The sequence below is a fragment of the Phyllobates terribilis genome, unplaced genomic scaffold (genome assembly GCF_046119375.1).
Source record: "Phyllobates terribilis strain yellow unplaced genomic scaffold, ASM4611937v1 Scaffold_13__5_contigs__length_258822181, whole genome shotgun sequence".
Lineage (NCBI taxonomy): Eukaryota > Metazoa > Chordata > Amphibia > Anura > Dendrobatidae > Phyllobates > Phyllobates terribilis.
In genome coordinates, this window is record NW_027362773.1 from 162,841,179 (window position 1) to 162,867,129 (window position 25,951).

The following is a 25,951-nucleotide window of genomic DNA, read 5'->3' on the forward strand; positions in this document are numbered from 1 at the left end:
AGGGCGAGGCGGGGGATGCCGGTCGGAAGGTGCAGACTCCAGCTAAGGGCGAGGCGGGGGATGCCGGTCGGAAGGTGCAGACTCCAGCTAAGGGCGAGGCGGGGGATGCCGGTCGGAAGGTGCAGACTCCAGCTAAGGGCGAGGCGGGGGATGCCGGTCGGAAGGTGCAGACTCCAGCTAAAGGCGAGGCGGGGGATGCCGGTCGGAAGGTGCAGACTCCAGCTAAGGGTGAGGCGGGGGATGCCGGTCGGAAGGTGCAGACTCCAGCTAAGGGCGAGGCGGGGGATGCCGGTCGGAAGGTGCAGACTCCAGCTAAGGGCGAGGCGGGGGATGCCGGTCGGAAGGTGCAGACTCCAGCTAAGGGCGAGGCGGGGGATGCCGGTCGGAAGGTGCAGACTCCAGCTAAGGGCGAGGCGGGGGATGCCGGTCGGAAGGTGCAGACTCCAGCTAAGGGCGAGGCGAGGATTGCCATTCAGAAGTTGGTGACTCCAGCTATGGGCGAAATGGGGGATGCCGGTTGGAAGGTGGTGACGTCAGCTGAGGGCAAGGTGGGGGATGCTGGTTGGAAGGTGATGACTCCAGCTAAGAGTGAGGTGGGGGATGCCGGTCGGAAGGTGCAGACTTCAAGCAAAACTGATTACCTGCTCCATGTTCCAACTTGTGCAGGGTCTGAGTGGGCGGAGCATGGCAAGACTCCTCCCCTTGGTGTTCAGTCATGCTCCGCCCACTTACACATTGGACACAACACAATATCAGTTTTGCTCGGAGTGATCCATAAAATTTCTATTGTTATCACAAAAACTAAAAAAGGTAAAAAATGTTACACAAAATTTTGCTTTTATTGTATCAAATAGGATTCAGCCTGGCCGGAGGGGAACCATCGGGGCAGCACTCAACCATCAAGTGCTGGTTACTGGTTTTAGAAATAGTGAAATGGCGCACCACTACCGCCACTTCCTAAATAGGTGCAACAGCAACAGAGGTGGAGGGTGGGGTTGCCATTTCTTAAAAAGGCCTCACCTGCCTATTTACACCAGTGGAAAAAACTAAAGCTGATAATATCCGTGCTGTACAAAGAACTATATTTATATTGTATTAAATATGACGCCGGCTATTTGGGTGGTTGAATGATTAGTAGGATGAAGGTGACCGACCGCACAGACAGACGGGATTGTAAATCGTTATTTGCAAACTACAAAACATCAGACAAAAAGTTTAATTAATGAGACAAGAAGTTTTAATAAAGTTAATATACCTCGGGTGTTACAACAGGCTCTGAGATTTCCCCATCAGCATGCTACACAGTGTCAAGACGTAAGGAAAAAGGAGACCAAACGGTTAGTAAGTGCAAATACAAGGGCCGTGAACGGTTAGAACAAAGGCCATCAATGGCGATTAACCCTTTTACTACTTAGGACCTTTGTAGGACACTTCTAAGATATAAGTTCTGCGATATAATGACATTTCTCTATTGTGTTCACCAAAAAATGGCTGACTACCATGATGTGCCTCACCGGGCACAACAACTGGAGAATAGAGATCAGCAGATAGATTTGCAGACCCTGAAGAGCGGCCATGTCAGTAGTCCATGGCCACTGGACAAGAGCCCTGTAAACCTCCTCCTATCCATTGTCAACCCCGGTGATGACATTACACTGGATCCATCGTCAGCCCCGGTGATGACATTACACTGGATCCATCGTCAGCCCCGGTGATGACATTACACTGGATCCATCGTCAGCCCCGGTGATGACATTACACTGGATCCATCGTCAGCCCCGGTGAGGACATTACACTGGATGCATCGTCAGCCCCGGTGATGACATTACACTGGATCCATCGTCAGCCCCGGTGATGACATTACACTGGATCCATCGTCAGCCCCGGTGATGACATTACACTGGATCCATCGTCAGCCCCGGTGATGACATTACACTGGATCCATCGTCAGCCCCGGTGATGACATTACACTGGATGCATCGTCAGCCCCGGTGATGACATTACACTGGATCCATCGTCAGCCCCGGTGATGACATTACACTGGATCAATCGTCAGCCCCGGTGATGACATTACACTGGATCAATCGTCAGCCCCGGTGATGACATTACACTGGATCAATCGTCAGCCCCGGTGATGACATTACACTGGATGCATCGTCAGCCCCGGTGATGACATTACACTGGATGCATCGTCAGCCCCGGTGATGACATTACACTGGATGCATCGTCAGCCCCGGTGATGACATTACACTGGATGCATCGTCAGCCCCGGTGATGACATTACACTGGATGCATCGTCAGCCCCGGTGATGACATTACACTGGATGCATCGTCAGCCCCGGTGATGACATTACACTGGATGCATCGTCAGCCCCGGTGATGACATTACACTGGATGCATCGTCAGCCCCGGTGATGACATTACACTGGATGCATCGTCAGCCCCGGTGATGACATTACACTGGATGCATCGTCAGCCCCGGTGATGACATTACACTGGATGCATCGTCAGCCCCGGTGATGACATTACACTGGATCCATCGTCAGCCCCGGTGATGACATTACACTGGATCAATCGTCAGCCCCGGTGAGGACATTACACTGGATCCATCATCAGCCCCGGTGAGGACGTCACGCTGGTCCTACAAACCAGAATAAATGATTGGGACGTCCGCAGGTAGGAGGCAGTTTGTAGAGCTCCCATCCGGTGACAACGGACGACCAACATGGCCGCTGGACCAGGGTTCTTAGAATCGAATCGTTCTTTTCTACTGGGGAAGAATCGCGACTCCAAGAACAGGACCAGATGACGGAGCAAAGAAATAACGAGCCAGGACCTCAGTGCGTGGTCTTTGTGCCATGCATGTCAGATCAGAAGAAATCTAATAATTCAGGCTTCTGGATTAAAGAAGTTGTCCACTACTTTTACATTGATGCCCTATCCGTAGTATAGGGCATCAATGTATGATCGGCGGGGGTCCTGCACGAGGCACCCCCGCCGATCAGCTGTTATCGGTGCCGACCGCATTTTACTTCAATGTAATTTTAACTAATAAGCATTTTTTTCAATAGGGCTTCATTTACATGTTACAAAGCTTAACTTCTCCATCCTCTATGTATAGCAGTGCATAGCAAAATTCATCATTGGCCATCAGTGTAGTCACAAGTGAGCTCTTCTCTTTCTTCTCCTGAAACATCTAAGCAGATTGATAGTGACAGCGGACCTATTATGTATTCATTAAACAGATGAAGATCAATCGGGAGAAAAAAGAGATAAGGATTACAGGTCAGAGATTGAGCTCACTGATGGATCACTGGTAACTCATGATACATAGAGGATGGAGAAGATAAACACTTCAAAATTTGTAATGAATCTCTATTGGGAAAAAAAAAAAAAGATTTAGTAAAAAATACCTGCAATTAAGTACACAAAAAAGTCTTCACAGGTGTCCATAACCTTTAAGGTCAGTTGTTTAAGAACCGTAGGTGGAAAGTATAGGCCGTGGTTAGGAGTAAAGGGGTTAAAATGATGCCATATACAATGTACATCTATAACTACCTAGTAATAATGAGCATCACATGCTGCAAGTCACAATACGCGGCTCAGTTCAGTATTAAAGGACCCGGTTACAGCGGTTCAATATGTGATTGACCCGAGATGACGACGGACGATGGACAATTGTCTTCCTCAAGCCGCTGTCATATATAGAATAGCTGACTATGCTTGAGTGGTGCCCTATACTGACGCTTCCAAACAAGTGGGAGAAGTGGAAGGTTTATTCCCGGATACCAGCAGGATCGGGGATAACTTGCTGATTGCTGGGGGTCTGACCGTAGGGACCTTCAAAATCCCAAAAATGGATCTTTGAAAACCCAGGAGACGAGCTTTGTAGAACCCATCACTAATGGAGCTGCTCCGTCACCAGCTCTCCACGCTGCAGGTCCCTCGTGAATAGTCTCCATATACACTGCTCAAAAAAATACAGGGAGCACTGAAATCCCCCATCCTCGATCTGAATGAATGAAATCTTCTCATTGAATACTTTGCTCTGTAGAAAGCTGAATGTGCTGACAACAAAATCACACAAAAATCATCAATGGAAATCACATTTATTAACCAATGGAGGCCTGGATTTGGAGTCACCCCCAAAATTAAAGTGGAAAAACACACTACAGGCTGATCCAACTTTGATGTAATGTCCTTAAAACAAGTCAGAATGAGGCTGAGTATTGTGTGTGGCCTCCACGTGCCTGTATGACCTCCCTACAATGCCTGGGCGTGCTCCTGATGAGGCTGAGTATTGTGTGTGGCCTCCACGTGTCTGTATGACCTCCCTACAACGCCTGGGCATGCTCCTGATGAGGCTGAGTATTGTGTGTGGCCTCCACGTGCCTGTATGACCTCCCTACAACGCCTGGGCATGCTCCTGATGAGGCTGAGTATTGTGTGTGGCCTCCACGTGCCTGTATGACCTCCCTACAACGCCTGGGCATGCTCCTGATGAGGCTGACTATTGTGTGTGGCCTCCACGTGCCTGTATGACCTCCCTACAACGCCTGGGCATGCTCCTGATGAGGGAGAGTATTGTGTGTGGCCTCCACGTGCCTGTATGACCTCCCTACAACGCCTGGGCATGCTCCTGATGAGGCTGAGTATTGTGTGTGGCCTCCATGTGCCTGTATGACCTCCCTACACCGCCTGGGCATGCTCCTGATGAGGCTGAGTATTGTGTGTGGCCTCCACGTGCCTGTATGACCTCCCTACACCGCCTGGGCATGCTCCTGATGAGGCTGAGTATTGTGTGTGGCCTCCATGTGCCTGTATGACCTCCCTACACCGCCTGGGCATGCTCCTGATGAGGCTGAGTATTGTGTGTGGCCTCCACGTGCCTGTATGACCTCCCTACAATGCCTGGGCATGCTCCTGATGAGGCTGAGTATTGTGTGTGGCCTCCATGTGCCTGTATGACCTCCCTACACCGCCTGGGCATGCTCCTGATGAGGCTGAGTATTGTGTGTGGCCTCCACGTGCCTGTATGACCTCCCTACAATGCCTGGGCATGCTCCTGATGAGGCTGAGTATTGTGTGTGGCCTCCACGTGCCTGTATGAACTCCCTACAACGCCTGGGCATGCTCCTGATGAGGTTGCGGATGATCTCCTGTGGGATCTCCTCCCAGACCTGGACTAAAGCATCCGCCAACTCCTGGACAGTCTGTGGTGCAACGTGACGTTGGTGGATGGAGCGAGACATGATGTCCCAGATGTGCTCAATGGGATTCAGGTCTGGGGAACGGGCGGCCAGTCCATAACTTCAACGCCTTCATCTTGCAGGAACTGCTGACACACTCCAGTCACATGAGGTCTGGCATTATCCTGCATTAGGAGGAACCCAGGGCCAACCGCACCAGCATATGGTCTCACAAGGGGTCTGAGGATCTCATCTCGGTACCTAATGGCAGTCAGGCTACCTCTGGCGAGCACATGGAGGGCTTTGCGGCCCTCCAAAGAAATGCCACCCACACCATGACTGACTCACTGCCAAACCGGTCATGCTGAAGGATGTTGCAGGCAGCAGATCGCTCTCCACGGCGTCTCCAGACTCTGTCACGTCTGTCACATGTGCTCAGTGTGAACCTGCTCTCATCTGTGAAGAGCACGGGGCGCCAGTAGCGACTTTGCCAATCCTGGTGTTCTGTGGCAAATGCCAAGCGTCCTGCATGGTGTTGGACTGTGAGTACAACCCCCATCTGTGGACGTCGGGCCCTCATACCACCCTCATGGAGTCGGTTTCTAACCGTTTGTGCAGACACATGCACATTTGTGGCCTGCTGGAAGTCATTTTGCAGGGCTCTGGCAGTGCTCCTCCTGTTCCTCCTTGCACAAAGGCAGAGGTAGCAGTCCTGCTGCTGGGTTGTTGCCCTCCTATGGCCACCTCCACGTCTCCTGGTGTACTGGCCTGTCTCCTGGTAGCGCCTCCAGCCTCTGGACACTACGCTGACAGACACTGCAAACCTTCTTGCCACAGCTCGCATTGATGTGCCATCCTGGATGAGCTGCACTACCTGAGCAACTTCTGTGGGTTGTAGAGTCCATCTCATGCTACTACGAGTGTGAAAGCACAACCAACATTCAAAAGTGACCAAAACATCAGCCAGAAAGCATTGGTACTGAGATGTGGTCTGTGGTCCCCACCTGCAGAACCACTCCTTTATTGAGGGGGTCTTGATAATTGCCAATAATTTCCATCTATTGTCTATTCCATTTGCACAACAGCATGTGAAAGTGATTGTCAATTAGTGTTGCTTCCTAAGTGGACAGTTTGATTTCACAGAAGTTTCATTTACTTGGAGTTATATTCTGTTGTTTAAGTGTTCCCTTTATTTTTTGAGCAGTGCATATGTTTATATAGGACATCCATATGTCCAACATGGTTAGAATTTTACTTAAAATTACAGGTTTTAACAAAAAAAAAATTTTGGTTATTCTTTTTTTTTTTTAAATTGGACTAAGCTGAATAACTGAGGCATATTGCAAACAGTGGTCATGCAGGAGAATCTGTGCCCCCACCAGAAATTAGGACATTTATATTAGAGAACGTGCACACATATTACTAATTATATCAGATATAAGAATCTGTAAGTGTAATATACAATCTGACCCTCATAACAATCATGCAAGGCATTTCCTCAAATTCACTTTCACAAGTATACACCTCACAAAGAACACTCAGTATATTAATGTTTAATGACTCCTATGCCAAAAACAGGAATTATATTGTCTTGGATACTTACATCTAACCCCTGTAAATCCAATTTTCAACCCTCAGTATCATAACTGAGCTTGAAGATTTTATTTGGTAGATGAACTACCCATAGCTTTATGATGTTCGATTCTGACATGCCCATAACTTATGGTATCACAAACGTCTTTCAATACTGTTGACTGTACAATGATGTTCAACAATTAGGGACCGCCATGGGGTCCACAATCATGCAAGGGTAAAGGTTTAGAGCTAATTTTTTTTTTAAATTAAACTCTCTCTTTCTAGATTCCAGTGAGAATGGTCATTAATGGTATGTATTATATTTATGGTTATTCTGAATTGGATTTACACGGGTTCTAAAATATATCCTGTAATACATATTTTAACCAGGTTTCACAGAATTGGATGACTTATCTAAGTGAACACCCAGTCTTACATTGCTTATGAGAAGATTATTGTACCTTTTCCATAGATCCACTTTGCAAATCCTCCAAGCTAGAGGACAGTAGTCGGGGCTGGACCCTATTGAGAAAAAAAATGATGTTAAAAGTGGGAGTTTGCATGAAGAATAAAATCTATTATTGATATAAAATATTTCTCACCTATTTCTGGGCTCTAGGTTTTCCTCTTGTGGAGAGTTTACATTTTCCGGTGGAGCAGGCGTGCTAATCCTGTAGTGAATATAGATTTTAAATTGACAACTCTCAGGGCCATACTGGAGATTGAGAAACTTTACAAGCTTCTGACTTTGCAGCAATTTTTTCACACCTGCCTAAGACTTTTGCACAGTGCTGCGTGTATTTTACTTATGTATAATATAAAAGCCCATTATAAAGTTGATGAAAAAGCCGCTGCTGTGTTATAACCGGGCTGTACAACATCAGCTTAGTTTGCTCGGCACAAGGTTTGCAGCCGCTGTTGTTACGATGATGAACTCCGCAGACGCATTACGCAACTCATCATCCTGTTCTGATAAGGTGTCATGGCCGCCTATCAAGTTACTGAGTGCTATGCTTGTATTATAGTACAGGGAGGGCAAGCGATCTAACATGGTCTCCTGTGGGCCAACTCTCAGCCAGGTCCGGCTTCCAATCTGACCTCTTAAAGGGGATGTCCAGGACGCCACCCACGTCTCTGAGTTCTGTGGTGCTTGCTAAATTTCTCTGTATTTAGTTCCCCCCGTGTAAGGCCCTTGGGGTAAGAATTTCTCCCACCTCCTTTGCTCTACCATAGGCTCGTCTTCCGTTCTTACCCATTTTCCAGGATGTTCTGAGGAGGCGACGTTGGGGCAGTTGGGGATGACACATTGGAGCTCACCTACAAGGCAGAAATAGTGGCCGTCACTTCTGATAAGTCTGCTCCTGGCATATAAGGCCTGTGTGTGTGCCAATATGGAGGCCTAGATGACACCCTCCCAATAGAAAGCACCGGCGCGGTGATGGACGGCTAATACCAGGGGAGACACAGATGGACGACAGAAAAATTACCCTGATGAGAACCAACATGGCCGACAGGAAGCAGATGTATGATCACTTCCTACCACAAAAAAAACACAATCACGAATTTTCCTCTAAAAGCGACGGAGCTTCGCCCAGACCGCGCCCAGAGTAGATGTTTTTGTGCAGGCCCCAGGCATTGGGGGGCTTACAGTTTACACGTTGGTCAGGACCACATTTAGGCCTCATCACCTCGGACTTCAGTAACTCCATCGTCTGGTTATTCTTTGGAATCAGTTTCTTGATGGTGGACTCCACCTCGTCCTCGCTGCCGATAGACAGGATTCTTTCTGAGGAGCCTGTTGGGAAGATATGGAGACCATTACAAGTTTAGGACATGTGGTTTGTGGTTGAATTCAATGACGCTACTTGCACTTGGCACCAGGAGCACGATCCTGGGGTCTTGTGCAGACTCCTCTACCAGTGGTACAGATCTCATCAGAATCTAACCTCATACAGGTCAAGGATTCACCACGTGCCTTTGGCAGCCATCATTTGGTCACAAGACTTGGACCCACTATCAGATCCCCATAAAGTTCCATGGTTAGCCAGTGTTCGCCACCTGCCTACTGACCTCTATCAGGAAAGTAGCCCACCTGAATCAGCAAACTAAGGGTCATTGGGACTTTGATGGGTCCTGGTCTCAGAAAGGACCTGCACAACTTTGTAGGACAAAGTCAAAGCCATTTATGGATCCCTGAATTGTGGACTCCAAAATAGCCAGAATGGGGGACCCCTGCCTCCCAGCAGTGGCGTAACTTTAAGCTCATAGACTCCAAAATAAAATTTTCCACAGGACCCCCAACTATCATGGTCCTTTAATAGCACTGGCCCTATATGGTTCAAAGGGACCTTTCTCTCCATGGCCCGGTTGTAACCCTAAACCCACTACAGTCACCCCCGTCCACCAGCAACAAAGCCGTAGCCAGGAGGCCCTTGCCTGAGCCCCATCTCTGCATTCAAAGTCTACGGCACGAACAATGATCACTAAACACTGGCGATCAGTGAGGGACCACGGTCAAATCCACACGGATCAATCAGTCCTATAGGTGATAAAGGGGTATCCCGGTCCACACACGTTAAGTGTAAAACTGTAAATTACAAATGTGCCAAAGAGGTTGTGACCTCAATATATTGTGGGAGCCACAAATGCCACCCTTGGGTGGTCTGGTCAAGGGGATGGCACTCATGATAGGCTGCTGCCTGTGCCCCTGTGACTCCAGATGGGCGGCACTAATACAAAGTGATGTAATATGTGCCGCCACTCACCATGTGTTGCCATCACGAAGTTCTTTACCCGTCTGTACTGGTTTAGGAGCATGGTGAGTTCCTCAATTCGGAGGTCCTAAAAGGCAAATGAAAAATACATAAGACTGGCACAGCCGTCCATATAGCAGCCAGGTGAGAGTCGCCTCTCAGGAACCAACGAGGGCAGTTATATAATGGGTGCCGCCATGTACGGGACTGTGCCATCGTACAACCGTCAAATAATGGCGAATACCAGACACATAACAGCTGCAAAACCACCCGAAAGCGACTCCAGAGCGAAGACTCCATGGTTCACAGCTCGGATGTTTCCAGGGCCGTCCTGAGCCAGAGCAGACGACACGTCTCTCTCCACGGCTGCCAAGTCCATGGAAGAACAGAGTAAAGTCATGCACGGTTTAAAGTGTCCGCAGCACCGAAATAGACTGGGGTAGAAGAAACCGTAGAACACCGGGAAGGTGCCAGGTACAGTGTCAGGTGTCAGGTACAGCACCAAGCACCAGGTACAGTGTCAGGTACCAGGTACAGCGTCAGGTGTCAGGCACAGCGTCAGTCACCAGGTACAGTGTCAGGTGTCAGGTACAGCACCAAGCACCAGGTACAGTGTCAGGTGTCAGGTACCAGGTACCAGGTACAGCGTCAGGTGTCAGGCACAGCGTCAGGCACTGAGTCAAGTACAACGCCAGGCACCAGGTACAGCGCCAGGCACAGCACCAGGCACAGCGGCAGGCAAAGCGTCAGGTGTCAGGCACCAGGTACAGCGCCAGGCACCGCGCCAGGCACCAGGTACAGTGCCAGGCACAGAGTCAGTCACCAGGTACAGTGTCAGTCACAGGGTGAGGCGCCAGGCATAGTGCCAGGTACAGCATCAGGTGTCAGTCACAGAGTGAGGTGCCAGGCACAGCGTCAGGTGCCAGGCACAGCATCAGGCACCGGGTGAGGCGCCAGGCACCGGGTGAGGTGCCAGGCACAGCGTCAGGTGTCAGGCAACGCGTCAGTCACCAGGTACAGTGTCAGTCACAGGGTGAGGCGCCAGGCATAGTGCCAGGTACAGCGTCAGGTGCCAGGTACAGTGTCAGTTACAGGGTGAGGCGTCAGACACAGCGCAGGTACAGTGTCAGGTGTCAGTCACAGGGTGAGGCGCCAGGCATAGTGTCAGGCACCGCGTCAGTCACCAGGTACAGTGTCAGTCACAGGGTGAGGCACCAGGCATAGTGCCAGGTACAGCGTCAGGTGCCAGGTACAGTGTCAGTCACAGGGTGAGGCGCCAGGCACAGCGGCAGGTGTCAGTCACAGGGTGAGGTGCCAGGCACAGCGGCAGGTACAGTGTCAGGTGTCAGTCACAGGGTGAGGCGCCAGGCACAGCGGCAGGTACAGTGTCAGGTGTCAGTCACAGGGTGAGGCGCCAGGCACAGCGGCAGGTCCTGCGGCAGGTACAGCGTCAGGTGACCTCCGCGTCACAGTCCACCGTCTCCTGTTTCTTGAGTTCTGGGACTTTTCTTTACCCCATATTTCTAGTGTAGACTGTTTACTCCACACGGGTATACTTGTATTTTATCAGTATTCTTTATCATACTGGGTGTGAGCAGCTCAGGCCAAAGAAAAGAGGAGACCTCCCTGAGAAATCCCCCGTAACAGCCGATCGGTGGCGGTGCTGACACGGATGATGCATCCTAAGGATGAGTGAACACCTGAGCCCTGAACAACTTCTAGAAGTCATCAATGGGGGCAGAAAGCGGAAATATAAAGACGTTGAAGATTCACAGTAAAGATCAAGCTTAAAAATAAAAACAACAACCGTCCTCCGCCTCCGGTGAACATCACCGCTCCGCGCGGCACCACTTACCTTTTCTTCATTGGCCGCCAGTAACGTCTCCATTCCCAACTTCAGCCTCTGAACTTCTTGATCTGGGGCAGAATATCACCATTTATTATGAGGTTACCGTTTTACATTTTTTATGATTTCTGGTTTTCATTCCGGTCTCATGATTAGGTTTGTGGAAAGCGGAGATTTCTAACACGAAGCGCGCGAGGTGTTAAGGGACCAAGCGGTGAATATTCCTACAGATCCATGTCCACCGGCATAGGAAACGCCTTGTACTGTATGCGGCTGCAACTATCTGACATAAAGGGGCCCCCTGGGCTCACACCTTATCAGACACAGTAACCATAAAAGGGTGGTCTATAGACTTCCTTTATTAGGTATTATGGGGGGGGGGTCAATCCATAAGAAAAGATGAAGAGCCACCAATAACCAGTGGTCCCTGCCCATTCATTTAAAAAAAACACGTAGTACTACATTTCTCCTCTAGTGGTCGCTGCAGGGGAAAATGAGCAGCTGAGAGTATCCCCCAGGCACGATCAGCTGCATTTTTGACCCTCTTAAATTTGACAAAGTAACACACTTGGAGCAACTATATCATTACCCTAGCCTTAGCCTTAACCCTAGCAGTACCTCAAACCTCTGTCATCTCAGTTGCAGCCTATGCAGAGCGCAGCAGGCAATAACAAACTAGTCTTGATGCTGCTGCGCTCTGCATAGGCTTCTTTACACTTGTAAATCACCAGTCACGTGGGGGACCCTCACAGCACCAGTGCACCGCTCCAAGAAAGAGCAGAGCTGGTAGTGCCCCCCCCCCACTCATTGCAGTGGACATCGGGGGGGGGGGGGGGGGGTGTTGGTTGGGGGGGACGGCTGGGGTGTGAAGTTTTGCGCTCCCTTCCCAAGCGACACCACTGATTATAACAACCAAGATTATGATGCAAACAACAGCGGATGAGCAGAGGTGTCTGTAAAGACGGAGGGTAGACCCTCAGAATAATTGCCCCTGGTGGGCCGGAGAAAACTGCAAATAAGTACAATTTTAAAAAACATTTTTTTTAATTTTTTTTTTTTTTATTTTGTATACGCTGCAGTTTAAGTTTGGAAAAAATAAAACTTCCGGAAAAAGTTTCCAGATTTTCCTTTATATGTGAAATGGAAAGAAAATATTAAAACAAAATCACCCCAGAAAAAAAAAAAAAAAAAGGCAAAAATAATAGGCGGCAATTCAGACACGAGGATCAGAGCGGATTAATTCAATTTTCACCCACACTGCAGGACACACACACAGAGCAATCAGACGGCTGCCCCTCCCCCGGGGCGGAGACCATGATCAGTCACGTGACCCCCCAGATTACGGAGGCGGCGGGGGAAGCGCTGACACGAGGTTAGCCGTCTGATTGCTGCTAGCGATCAGTGAAAGGTTATTGCAACAATGTAGCGTTATAGATGACGACGACAAGAAGGAAGAAGGACCGTGGCTTACTTTTCTCTTTTATCCTCCTCTTAAATACTTCTTCTAGGGGACGGGAAGAAGTAAAGAAAGCAAAATAATGCACAGTTACACTCTGTAGGGTATATGCATCGCTTAGTCTTACTAAACAGGGGGTGTGCACACTTCTGCAACCAACATTTCCATTGCTCCTTTGCTTCTAAAATGCAACATGAAGCCATTTTTAAAAGATTCTAGACTAGAACTGACCTAGCTTTCTGCGTGCACAGCTCCTGCACAGGGTTATGTGTCTCCATAGTTACAGACTATAAACAATCCCTGCGCAGTCTGATCCGGACGCCTCGTCGCACCAACGTCTTCTTAAAGTGCAGTCAATAGGCTGCCAAGATGTAGGGAAAGATAAAGGGTCAGATCAGCCAGGGTGTGTGTGGTCTGTAAGCATGGAGACGCATGGCTCTGCACAGGAGCTGTATACACAGGACAGTGGGGAGGTTTAGGTTATCCTTTCTATTTCTCGGTCTCTGACGTCACTTATTACCTCTTTCTGAAGATTCATTTTGTGCAATTGTTTTGGAGGAGATCTGGCTCTGTAAGCGCTCGATTTCTGCGTCTTTCAAGGCCAGCTGCTCCTGGAGTTGTGCGATCTCAGCCTAGAAGAAGAAAAATAAGAAAATCAGATTGTGCCACAAGATAAAACTTACAGGGTCATTCTGTTAGCAAAGTATGGGTTGGACAAAATACTCATGTGAAACGTTAAAGCACAACCACTACACCGAGCACGACCGCTACACCGAGCACGATGAGCACGACCGCTACAGCGAGCACGACCGCTACAGCGAGCACGATGAGCACGACCACTACAGCGAGCACGATGAGCACGACCACTACACCGAGCACAATGAGCACGACCGCTACAGCGAGCACAATGAGCACGACCGCTACACCGAGCACGATGAGCACGACCACTACACCGAGCACGATGAGCACGACCAGTACACCGAGCACGACCACTACACCGAGCACGATGAGCACGACCACTACAGCGAGCACGATGAGCACGACGAGCACGACCACTACACCGAGCACGATGAGCACGACCGCTACAGCGAGCACAATGAGCACGACCACTACACCGAGCACGATGAGCACGACCACTACACCGAGCACGATGAGCACGACCAGTACACCGAGCACGACCACTACACCGAGCACGATGAGCATGACCGCTACAGCGAGCACGATGAGCACGACCACTACAGCGAGCACGACCACTACACCGAGCACGATGAGCACGACCGCTACAGCGAGCACGATGAGCACGACCACTACACCGAGCACGATGAGCACGACCAATACACCGAGCACGACCACTACACCGAGCACGATGAGCACGACCGCTACACCGAGCACGATGAGCACGACCGCTACAGCGAGCACGATGAGCACGACCGCTACAGCGAGCACGATGAGCACGACTAGCACGACCAGTACACCGAGCACGACCACTACACCGAGCACGATGAGCACGACCGCTACAGCGAGCACGATGAGCACGACGAGCACGACCACTACACCGAGCACGACCACTACACCGAGCACGATGAGCACGACCGCTACAGCGAGCACGATGAGCACGACCACTACACCGAGCACGATGAGCACGACCACTACACCGAGCACGATGAGCACGACCAGTACACCGAGCACGACCACTACACCGAGCACGATGAGCACGACCGCTACAGCGAGCACGAAGAGCACGACGAGCACGACCAGTACACCGAGCACGACCACTACACCGAGCACGATGAGCACGACCGCTACACCGAGCACGACCACTACACCGAGCACGATGAGCATGACCACTACACCGAGCACGATGAGCACGACCACTACACCGAGCACGACCACTACACGGAGCACGATGAGCACGACCACTACACCGAGCACGATCGCTACACCGAGCACGACCACTACACCGAGCACGATGAGCACGACCGCTACAGCGAGCACGACCACTACACCGAGCACGATGAGCACGACCAGTACACCGAGCACGACCACTACACCGAGCACGATGAGCACGACCGCTACACCGAGCACGACCACTACACCGAGCACGATGAGCACGACCACTACACCGAGCACGACCACTACACCGAGCACGATGAGCACGACCACTACACCGAGCACGACCGCTACACTGAGCACGACCACTACACCGAGCACGACCACTACAGCGAGCACGATGAGCACGACCGCTACACCGAGCACGACCGCTACACCGAGCACGACCGCTACACCGAGCACGACCGCTACACCGAGCACGATGAGCACGACCGCTACACCGAGCACGATGAGCACGACCGCTACACCGAGCACGACCACTACACTGAGCACGATGAGCACGACCGCTACACCGAGCACGATGAGCACGACCACTACACCGAGCACGACCACTACACCGAGCACGACCACTACACCGAGCACGACCACTACACCGAGCACGACCGCTACACCGAGCACGATGAGCACGACCGCTACACCGAGCACGACCACTACCGCTACACCGAGCACGACCGCTACACCGAGCACGACCGCTACAGCGAGCACGATGAGCACGACCGCTACAGCGAGCACGATGAGCACGACCGCTACACCGAGCACGACCACTACACCGAGCACGATGAGCACGACCGCTACACCGAGCACGATGAGCACGACCGCTACACCGAGCACGATCGCTACACCGAGCACGATGAGCACGACCGCTACACTGAGCACGATGAGCACGACCGCTACACCGAGCACGATGAGCACGACCGCTACACCGAGCACGATGAGCACGACCGCTACACCGAGCACGATCGCTACACCGAGCACGATGAGCACGACCGCTACACCGAGCACGATGAGCACGACCGCTACACCGAGCACGATGAGCACGACCGCTACACCGAGCACGATGAGCACGACCGCTACACCGAGCACGATGAGCACGACCGCTACACCGAGCACGATGAGCACGACCGCTACACCGAGCACGATGAGCACGACCACTACACCGAGCACGACCACTACACCGAGCACGATGAGCACGACCGCTACACCGAGCACGATCGCTACACCGAGCACGATGAGCACGACCGCTACACTGAGCACGATGAGCACGACCGCTACACCGAGCACGATGAGCACGACCGCTACACCGAGCACGATGAGCACGACCGCTACACCGAGCACGATGAGCACGACCGCTACACCGAGCACGATGAGCACGACCGCTACACCGAGCACGATGAGCACGACCGCTACACCGAGCACGATGAGCACGACCGCTACACCGAGCACGATGAGCACGACCGCTACACCGAGCACGATGAGCACGACCGCTACACCGAGCACGATGAGCACGACCGCTACACCGAGCACGATGAGCACGACCGCTACACCGAGCACGATGAGCACGACCACTACACCGAGCACGACCACTACACCGAGCACGACCACTACACCGAGCACGACCACTACACCGAGCACGACCACTACACCGAGCACGACCACTACACCGAGCACGATGAGCACGACCACTACACCGAGCACGATGAGCACGACCACTACACCGAGCACGATGAGCACGACCACTACACTGAGCACGATGAGCACGACCACTACACCGAGCACGACCACTACACCGAGCACGACCACTACACCGAGCACGACCACTACACCGAGCAAGATGAACACGACCACTACACCGAGCACGATGAGCACGACCACTACACCGAGCACGATGAGCACGACCACTACAAAGAGCACGATGAGCACGACCACTACAAAGAGCACGATGAGCACGACCACTACACAGAGCACGATGAGCACGACCACTACACAGAGCACGATGAGCACGACCACTACACCGAGCACGATGAGCACGACCACTACACCGAGCACGATGAGCACGACCACTACACCGAGCACGATGAGCACGACCACTACACCGAGCACGATGAGCACGACCACTACACCGAGCACGACCACTACACCGAGCACGACCACTACACCGAGCACGACCACTACACCGAGCACGACCACTACGACGAGCACGACCACTACGACGAGCACGACCACTACGACGAGCACGACCACTACACCGAGCACGATGAACACGACCACTACACCGAGCACGATGAGCACGACCACTACACCGAGCACGATGAGCACGACCACTACACCGAGCACGATGAGCACGACCACTACACCGAGCACGATGAGCACGACCACTACACCGAGCACGATGAGCACGACCACTACACCGAGCACGATGAGCACGACCACTACACCGAGCACGACCACTACACCGAGCACGACCACTACACCGAGCACGACCACTACACCGAGCACGACCACTACACCGAGCACGACCACTACACCGAGCACGACCACTACACCGAGCACGACCACTACACCGAGCACGATGAGCACGACCACTATACCGAGCACGATGAGCACGACCACTATACCGAGCACGATGAGCACGACCACTACACCGAGCACGACCACTACACCGAGCACGATGAGCACGACCACTACACCGAGCACGACCACTACACCGAGCACGATGAGCACGACCACTACACCGAGCACGACCACTACACCGAGCACGATGAGCACGACCACTACACCGAGCACGACCACTACACCGAGCACGACCACTACACCGAGCACGACCACTACACCGAGCACGACCACTACACCGAGCACGACCACTACACCGAGCACGACCACTACGACGAGCACGACCACTACGACGAGCACGACCACTACGACGAGCACGACCACTACGACGAGCACGACCACTACGACGAGCACGACCACTACGACGAGCACGACCACTACGACGAGCACGACCACTACGACGAGCACGACCACTACACCGAGCACGATGAGCACGACCACTACACCGAGCACGACCACTACACCGAGCACGATGAGCACGACCACTACACCGAGCACGATGAGCACGACCACTACACCGAGCACGATGAGCACGACCACTACACCGAGCACGATGAGCACGACCACTACACCGAGCACGATGAGCACGACCACTACACCGAGCACGATGAGCACGACCACTACACCGAGCACGATGAGCACGACCACTACACCGAGCACGATGAGCACGACCACTACACCGAGCACGATGAGCACGACCACTACACCGAGCACGACCACTACACCGAGCACGACCACTACACCGAGCACGACCACTACACCGAGCACGACCACTACACCGAGCACGATGAGCACGACCACTATACCGAGCACGATGAGCACGACCACTATACCGAGCACGATGAGCACGACCACTACACCGAGCACGACCACTACACCGAGCACGATGAGCACGACCACTACACCGAGCACGACCACTACACCGAGCACGATGAGCACGACCACTACACCGAGCACGACCACTACACCGAGCACGATGAGCACGACCACTACACCGAGCACGATGAGCACGACCACTATACCGAGCACGATGAGCACGACCACTACCCCGAGCACGGTGAGCACGACCACTACCCCGAGCATGGTGAGCACGACCACTACACCGAGCATGGTGAGCACGACCACTACACCGAGCATGATGAGCACGACCACTACACCGAGTAAGATGAGCACGACCACTACACCGAGTAAGATGAGCACGACCACTACACCGAGCACGACCACTACACCGAGCACGATGAGCATGACCACTACACCGAGCACGATGAGCATGACCACTACAGCGAACACGATGAGCACGACCACTACAGCGAGCACGATGAGCACGACCACTACACCGAGCACGATGAGCACGGCCACTACCACTACACTGAACACGATGAGCACGACCACTACACCGAGCATGATTAGCACGACCACTACACCGAGCACGACCACTACACCGAGTAAGATGAGCACGACCACTACACCGAACACGACCACTACACCGAGCACGATGAGCACGACCACTACACTGAACACGATGAGCACGACCACTACACCGAGCATGATGAGCACGACCACTACACCGAGCACGACCACTACACCGAGCACTACACCGAGTAAGATGAACACAACCACTACACCGAGCACGACCACTACACAGAGCAGGATGAGCACGACCACTACAGCGAGCACGATGAGCACGACCACTACACCGAACACGATGAGCACGGCCACTACACCGAGCACGATGAGCACGACCACTACACTGAACACGATGAGCACGGCCACTACACCGAGCACGATGAGCACAACCACTACACCGAACACGATGAGCACGACCACTACACCGAGCATGATGAGCACGACCACTACACCGAGCACTACACCGAGTAAGATGAGCACGACCACTACACCGAGCACGACCACTACACCGAGCACGATGAGCACGACCACTACACCGACCACGATGAGCACGACCACTACACCGACCACGATGAGCACGACCACTACACCGACCACGATGAGCACGACCACTACACCGACCACGATGAGCACGACCACTACAGCGAGCACGATGAGCACGACCACTACACCGAGCACGATGAGCAAAACCACTACACCGAGCACGATGAGCAAAACCACTACAGCGAGCACGATGAGCATGACCACTACACTGAGCACGACCACTACACCGAGCACGATGAGCACGACCACTACACCAAGCACGATGAGCACGACCACTATACCGAGCACGACCACTACACCGAGCATGATGAGCACGACCACTACACCGAGCATGATGAGCATGACCACTATATACAGTGGTATGAACAAGTGTTTGCCCCCTTCCTGATTTCTTATTCTTTTGCATGTTTGTCACTTAAATGTTTCAGATCACAAGACAAATGTAAATATTAGACAAAGGAAACACAAATAAGCACAAAATGCAGTTTTTAAATGAAGGTGTTTATTATTAAGGGAAAAAGAAAACCAAACCTACAGGGCCCGGTGTGGAAAAGTGATTGCCGCCCTTTAAAACATAAACCATAGTTAATTTATCACATCTTTGGCAAGCTGAGTTCAGTTTCCCTAGCCACACACAGGCCTGATTACTGCCACACCTGTTCTCAATCAAGAAATCACTTAAATAGGACCTGCGTGACAAAGTGAAGTAGACCAAAAGATCCTCAAAAGCTAGACATCATGCTGTGATCCAAAGAAATTCAGGAACAAATGAGAAACAAAGTAATTGACATCTATCAGTCTGGGAAAGGTTATAAAGCCATTTCTAAAGCTTTGGGACTCCAGCGAACCACAGTGAGAGCCATTATCCACAAATGGCGACAACATGGAACAGTGGAGAACCTTCCCAGGAGAGGCCGGCCGACCAAAATAACCCCAAGAGCGCAGCGACGACTCATCTAAGAGGTCACAAAAGACCCCACAACAACATCCAAAGAACTGCAGGCCTCACTTGCCTCAGTTAAGGTCAGTGTTCATGACTCCACCATAAGAAAGAGACTGGGCAAAAATGTCAGAGTTCAAAGACGAAAACCACTGCTGAGGAAAAGAACATAAATGCTCATCTCACTTTTGCCAGAAAACATCTTGATGATTGCTAAGACTTTTGGGAGAATACTCTGTGGACTGACAAGACAAAAGTTGTACTTTTTGGAAGGTGTATGTCCCATTACATCTGGCGTAGAAGTAACACAGCATTTCAGAAAAGGAGCATCATACCAACAGTAAAATATGGTGGTGGTAGTGTGATGGTCTGGGGCTGTTTTGCGGCTTCAGGACCTGGAAGACTTGCTGTGGTAAATGGAACCATGAATTCTGCTGTTTACCAAAAAATCTGGAACGAGAATGTCCGGCCATCTGTTCGTGACCTCAAGCTGAAGCGCACTTGGGTTATGCAGCAGGACAATGATCCGAAACACACCAGCAAGTCCACCTCTCAATGGCTTAAGAAAAACAAAATCAAGACTTTGGAGTAGCCTAGTCAAAGTCCTGACCTTAATCCGATTGAGATGCTGTGGCATGACCTGAAAAAGGCGGTTCATGCTCGGAAACCTTCCAATGTGGCTGAATTCCAACAATTCTGCAAAGATGAGCGGCCAAAATTCCTGCAGATCGTTGTAAAAGACTCATTGCCAGTTATTGCAAATGCTTGATTGCAGTTGTTGCTGCTAAGGGCCCGACCAGCTATTAGGTTTAGGGGGCAATCACTTTCTCACACAGGGCCCTGTAGGTTTGGATTTCTTTTTCCCTTAATAATAAAACTGCATTTTGTGTTTCCTTTGTCTAATATTTACATTTGTTTTGTGATCTGAAACATTTAAGTGACAAACATGCAAAAGAATAAGAAATCAGGAAGGGGGCAAACACTTTCACACCACTGTAGATCACGACGAACACGACCATTACATAAAGCATAACTACTACTACACAGGACTTGACCTCTACACAGAGATTTCCTTGGCATGACGTATGAGCAGTGTAGTCAAGGGGCAGGGGGCTATAAGGCTTGTGCTGTAGGTGCCAGCGACTAGCCACAGCCAAAAGTATGTTTTGAAGGGAACCGGTCATGTTGAAAATGCCGTCTGATCTGCGGGCGGGATGTTATAGGGCAGGAGGAGCCGAGCAGGGTGAGAGATATTATTGTGGGGAAAGTTTCAGTAAAACTTGTATTTTATTCAGTGAAATCCTTGATATTTGTGCGCATGGATCCAGTGGGCGGGGATACCCAGTGATTGACAGTCCTACCTGTATGACTTGTGCATGCAGAGGTAGCTGTCAATCACTAGTAGCACCGCCCACTGGGCTCATGACCACAAACATGGGGGATTTCACCGCATAAAATACAAGTTACCCTGAATCTTTTCCAACAATCATATATATCATTCTGCTCGGCTCCTCCAGCTCTGTACTGGGCGTCCACAGATCGGACTGCGCCCACAACGTGACAGGTTCTGTATCATGTGTCCGTCCAAGACACGGTGGGACTAGCCCCACTGACAAGGGCATGTTAACAAACAGTTGTAAAATGTTATCTATTTCCAGGAAGAATTACAGCGGAACAGCAACAAAGTTCTGTGAAAAAGTGATTCAGAATTTATTTTAGGGAGAACGCAAGATATTTACTGTTGCGAACAATTGAATTTCAGCTATAAATATATATATATATATTTTTTTTAAGAGACCCCCAGACCTGAATTATGACCACCATGGCCGACATCTCCACTTTTCCCTTGCACCATTATTGATGTCATCTCTGAATGGAGACTCCCTGTAACATTTCTCTATATTAGCACTTGTAATGTCACCAAGTGACGGCCTCCCGGCTCCCTCACAGGCCGCTTTATCTTTCTGGGCCTCTGTAAGCCTCGGATCTCACACGGAGCCTCTTCTTGTACCTGCTCCGTTGGAGGCCATGTTTGGAGGTATTCCCGTACAGCGCCTGCCGGCCAGTGCCTACTGTACATGGATGGCATCCAGGAGATGGGCAGCTGACCGGCACGCTCTGTACACCACCAAACACGTCCACCCGTAACCCTGCCCTCTTCCTAGACCATCCTCGTACCCCTTTGCAGCACCCTCTTCACAACTTGGCCCCACATCCCTCAGACACCTTCCAAAATTGCTAGATTTGAGGAGGTTTACAGAGAGACCCGGGACATTTGCTGACTCTCCTGGGAGACTGGGATGTCTCTTTTTTTTTTCCAAGAGCGTCCCTAATGTCCCAGAGTAGTAGGCAAGTATGTCCTAGAGGAGACGCTGTACATGCAGCACACGACATTGCCATCGTGGTGCCCCGCAGTATCTGATCACTGCCATACAGGCACAATCCTGGTACCCAGCAGATACGGGCGTGTATAGCTAAATGTGCATGGAGATTGGTACCTCACCTTTGTCGCCTTGAGTTTCCACTCGTACTGTGTTCGCTCATTTTCCAGTTCCTCCACCCTAATCTTCAGGTTTTTCAGTTCTTGTAGTAACATCTGTGAACGAGACCAAGAAATATACTCCATGAGTAGCGGGCGAGGAGCGGACATCCACACAGCGCAGGCAAAGTGTTCACAATGCTCATCGCACAGCAGATCCGCAGGAGACGTCACCACTCTCCGGCCTGTCCACACTTGAGTCTGATGTGCTTTACAGATTAGGAACTTTCCCACCTATGTCACGAAAACAAGAGAACAGGTGGACGAGTTCTGGAAAGTGTCTCAGCAAGTCCGCCTGTCGCTCCAGGCAAGAAAACATTTTACTTGTTGCTTCCAAAGTAGAAAAACCCACCTGGAAGGGAAACCTGAATAGTTTTCCAGTGGGGCAGAGTGAGAGTGACTGAGTCAGCGGCACGATGTAAGGCACAATTGCCTTTCAGAGGTGGATCTAGGGTCCGGTTCATGGTCCTCCCTTCATCCAAAGCAATATGGACTACTGACCGTGAACACGTTGCCTATATGGGAAGGTCTCTGGCCAAAGATTCATGGAAACCTCTCCGATTTCCATTTGTGGAAATGTCAAACCCTAGAAGACTCATCTAGAGGAGGCTCATAGTGGAGTAATGCTCATTGCATGGTTGTGACCACCCAACGTGTCCTTACAAACTCTCCCTGGATGTCCAGAAGAAAAAAGTAGACCCCCCGACTTCCGGAAGAGATAGCAAATGCCCCTTGATTAATGCATAAGCCTCTCAGAAAGCAGCGCTCCCCCCCCAGTATTGTTTTAGTGCCTTGCCGGTAACCCCTGAAGCCCAGCGGCACATTTGTGTCGGCAATGTTGGTGTGAATGGGGACTCGCCTACTGAAAAAGTGCTGTGGTCATGCAAATAAAGAAAAATCCAATCATGCAAGCCCCCACCTCCCGTAACGCAATGATAAAAAGTTGGCAAGTTCGGTTAGACCTGAAGTCTTCTGCATGTAAAGCCCTACAGTTCCGGATTACATGTGCCGCTCTATGGTGCCTCCACATTGCAACCTGTTACCAAGGGCTTCTAGAAAAAATAAAAAGTACGGTAAAGCTGCCAAGAGTCACAAATTTGCAGAATCTATCCTGATTTTTTGCATGCAATTCTGATAAATTTGGCTGTGTCTACAGCTGAGAAAGGGCTGGTTTTGTATAACCCATCCTGATGGTCAGCGGCCCCGCTCGGTTTCTGGCATGTCCCTCGGCAGGGTTGTTGGTATTCCTGAGTTCCTGAACAGGACTGGACCCCTACTCTGCCCAAAGAAAATTTTGGCAAATACATGAAGCCTTTTTATAGAGGCCTTCTTACAGTCAAGTGCAACATTAACCATAACGTGGTCATTAGGCTGCGACCACCAGGTTGGGAGGACATCAGGAGATACCAGAAGCACTCAGCCGGTAGAGGACGGACTTGATTCCAGGATGCTTTGTCCCCACCATACTGATATCTAGAGGTCACGTGTCCCAGAGGAGAAATGTACAGATTGTGATGAATCGCTCAATCCCAAACAACCATGCAAAGATTTCTGTGGAGTCACCGCAAACCATTGGGAAGAAACTGCACAGCAGGCAAGAAGACACAGCAAGCACACACAGCACCGAGGACTACCGAGGACCCAGAAGAGGCGGCCACCTATACAATGGATAATTGTAATTTGCGATGACTGAATCATTTGGCCGAGGACATCTGTACCGGAGGGGCAACCTTATGGAAGCTATGGGAAGTTCGGCCTCATCGCCTCCTATAGTGAATGGAAGGAGTAAGGGACCTGCTGACCAAGAATATTTAGACTCCAACTGACAAATAGAAGTTTGAGAAAAAACACAATTCCAAAAGTTCCAGCAATTCTCGACTTCCTCAGTGCAAGCGTCAAACCAAAACCCAATCACAGCACATGCGAGATTCAGAATACTTCTCGTACATCCTTCCCTTCACAACCAGAGCACCACTTCCCCGGTTGTGGGGGGTCACAGCACTTCCCCGGTTGTGGGGGGTCACAGCACTTCCCCGGTTGTGGGGGGTCACAGCACTTCCCCGGTTGTGGGAGGTCACCGCACTTCCCCGGTTGTGGGAGGTCACCGCACTTCCCCGGTTGTGGGAGGTCACCGCACTTCCCCGGTTGTGGGGGGTCACCGCACTTCCCCGGTTGTGGGGGGTCACCGCACTTCCCCGGTTGTGGGGGGTCACCGCACTTCCCCGGTTGTGGGGGGTCACAGCTCGGGCTGTCGCGACGGACGGGCTCGATCAGGTCAGTTATGCGAGCCTGGATCTCCCGCTCCTGGATTTTAGTATTGATCTCCAGTTGGAGTTTGCACATCTGTTCCTGGAGCTCATTGATCAGATTGACTAAAGACTGAAAAAAGGCAAGAAAGAAAAAAAAAAAAAAACCTGAAACTAAAAGAATTAGATCATAGAAAGACAAACAAGAAAAAAAAAATGTATAAAAAGGAAAAATAAAAAAAATAAAAATAATAACCAGAAACTAAAATAACTGTCATAGAAGGGGAAAAATGAAAAGATAAAAAAAAGTGCATAAAAAATAAAAAAAAATCACAACATGAAACTGAAAGGACTGTATCACAAGAAGGTAAAAGTAAAAATGATACATTTTAAAAATGTTGAACAAGGGTTTCTGAAGCCCACCTGGACCACCACAAAGTAATGGCAGCACCGTTGGTGGTCTGGTGGGCCAGTCCAACCTCACCTGCTCCCCACTTGCCGATAGAGGTGTAAGTAGCCCAACGACCCAGTGTCAGGAACATGTGCACCACGCAGGTATTCATTCATTTTCTCCCAAGAAAAACAACCTTCGCTGAGGCTGCAGCTGTAGTTGTTAGATCTGCGCCCCCTATTGTAACCCACCTGTACTGCAGGCACAGTTTCGCATCTGTATTATGGCTGCACATAGAGGCCCGAACGTGGGTTTTATGACCCAAACTAACTTCATGAGGATTTATGATGCTGTTCGTTAAGGTCAAGATATAATGGGGTTGTCCCATCCGAGACACGGCACATTCTCCCATTCCCCCATCTCAGGGATCGGATCTGCAGATGGATCCCTACAAAATTATTGGGATCCATGTAAAAATAAATCTATTGGTTATGACCAATTTAAGATGGAAAGAAAATTCCATAAATGACAGAGAAATTCTGGCACTTTTCCAGGAGCGGAGGGCC

The 25,951-nt window shown here is 50.9% G+C and overlaps 2 protein-coding genes across 14 annotated transcripts in view; one reads left to right on the forward strand and one right to left on the reverse strand.

Moving 5' to 3' along the window:
• The window catches only part of PPFIBP2 (PPFIA binding protein 2), a 226,112-nt gene that overhangs the window by 66,820 nt on the left and 133,341 nt on the right, over positions 1-25,951 (reverse strand). For 8 of the 13 annotated variants that reach the window (XM_073659002.1, XM_073659004.1, XM_073659005.1 and 5 more), the window contains 11 exons: positions 24,696-25,127; positions 22,713-22,805; positions 13,340-13,451; positions 12,835-12,867; positions 11,373-11,434; positions 9,530-9,605; positions 8,453-8,559; positions 8,017-8,081; positions 7,367-7,435; positions 7,226-7,286; positions 1,256-1,297 (listed from right to left, as the gene is read on the reverse strand). In XM_073659002.1, coding sequence (XP_073515103.1) covers positions 1,256-1,297; positions 7,226-7,286; positions 7,367-7,435; positions 8,017-8,081; positions 8,453-8,559; positions 9,530-9,605; positions 11,373-11,434; positions 12,835-12,867; positions 13,340-13,451; positions 22,713-22,805; positions 24,696-25,127 — 1,152 coding nt within the window. The remainder of the gene's footprint in view (positions 1-1,255; positions 1,298-7,225; positions 7,287-7,366; positions 7,436-8,016; positions 8,082-8,452; positions 8,560-9,529; positions 9,606-11,372; positions 11,435-12,834; positions 12,868-13,339; positions 13,452-22,712; positions 22,806-24,695; positions 25,128-25,951) is intronic. The other 5 variants (XM_073659003.1, XM_073659006.1, XM_073658998.1 and 2 more) reach the window with 4 other exon arrangements.
• Positions 13,601-19,657, forward strand: LOC141174477 (uncharacterized). Its single transcript, XM_073659410.1, has one exon. The coding sequence runs from the start codon at positions 13,601-13,603 to the stop codon at positions 19,655-19,657; it is 6,057 nt and encodes a 2,018-aa protein (XP_073515511.1).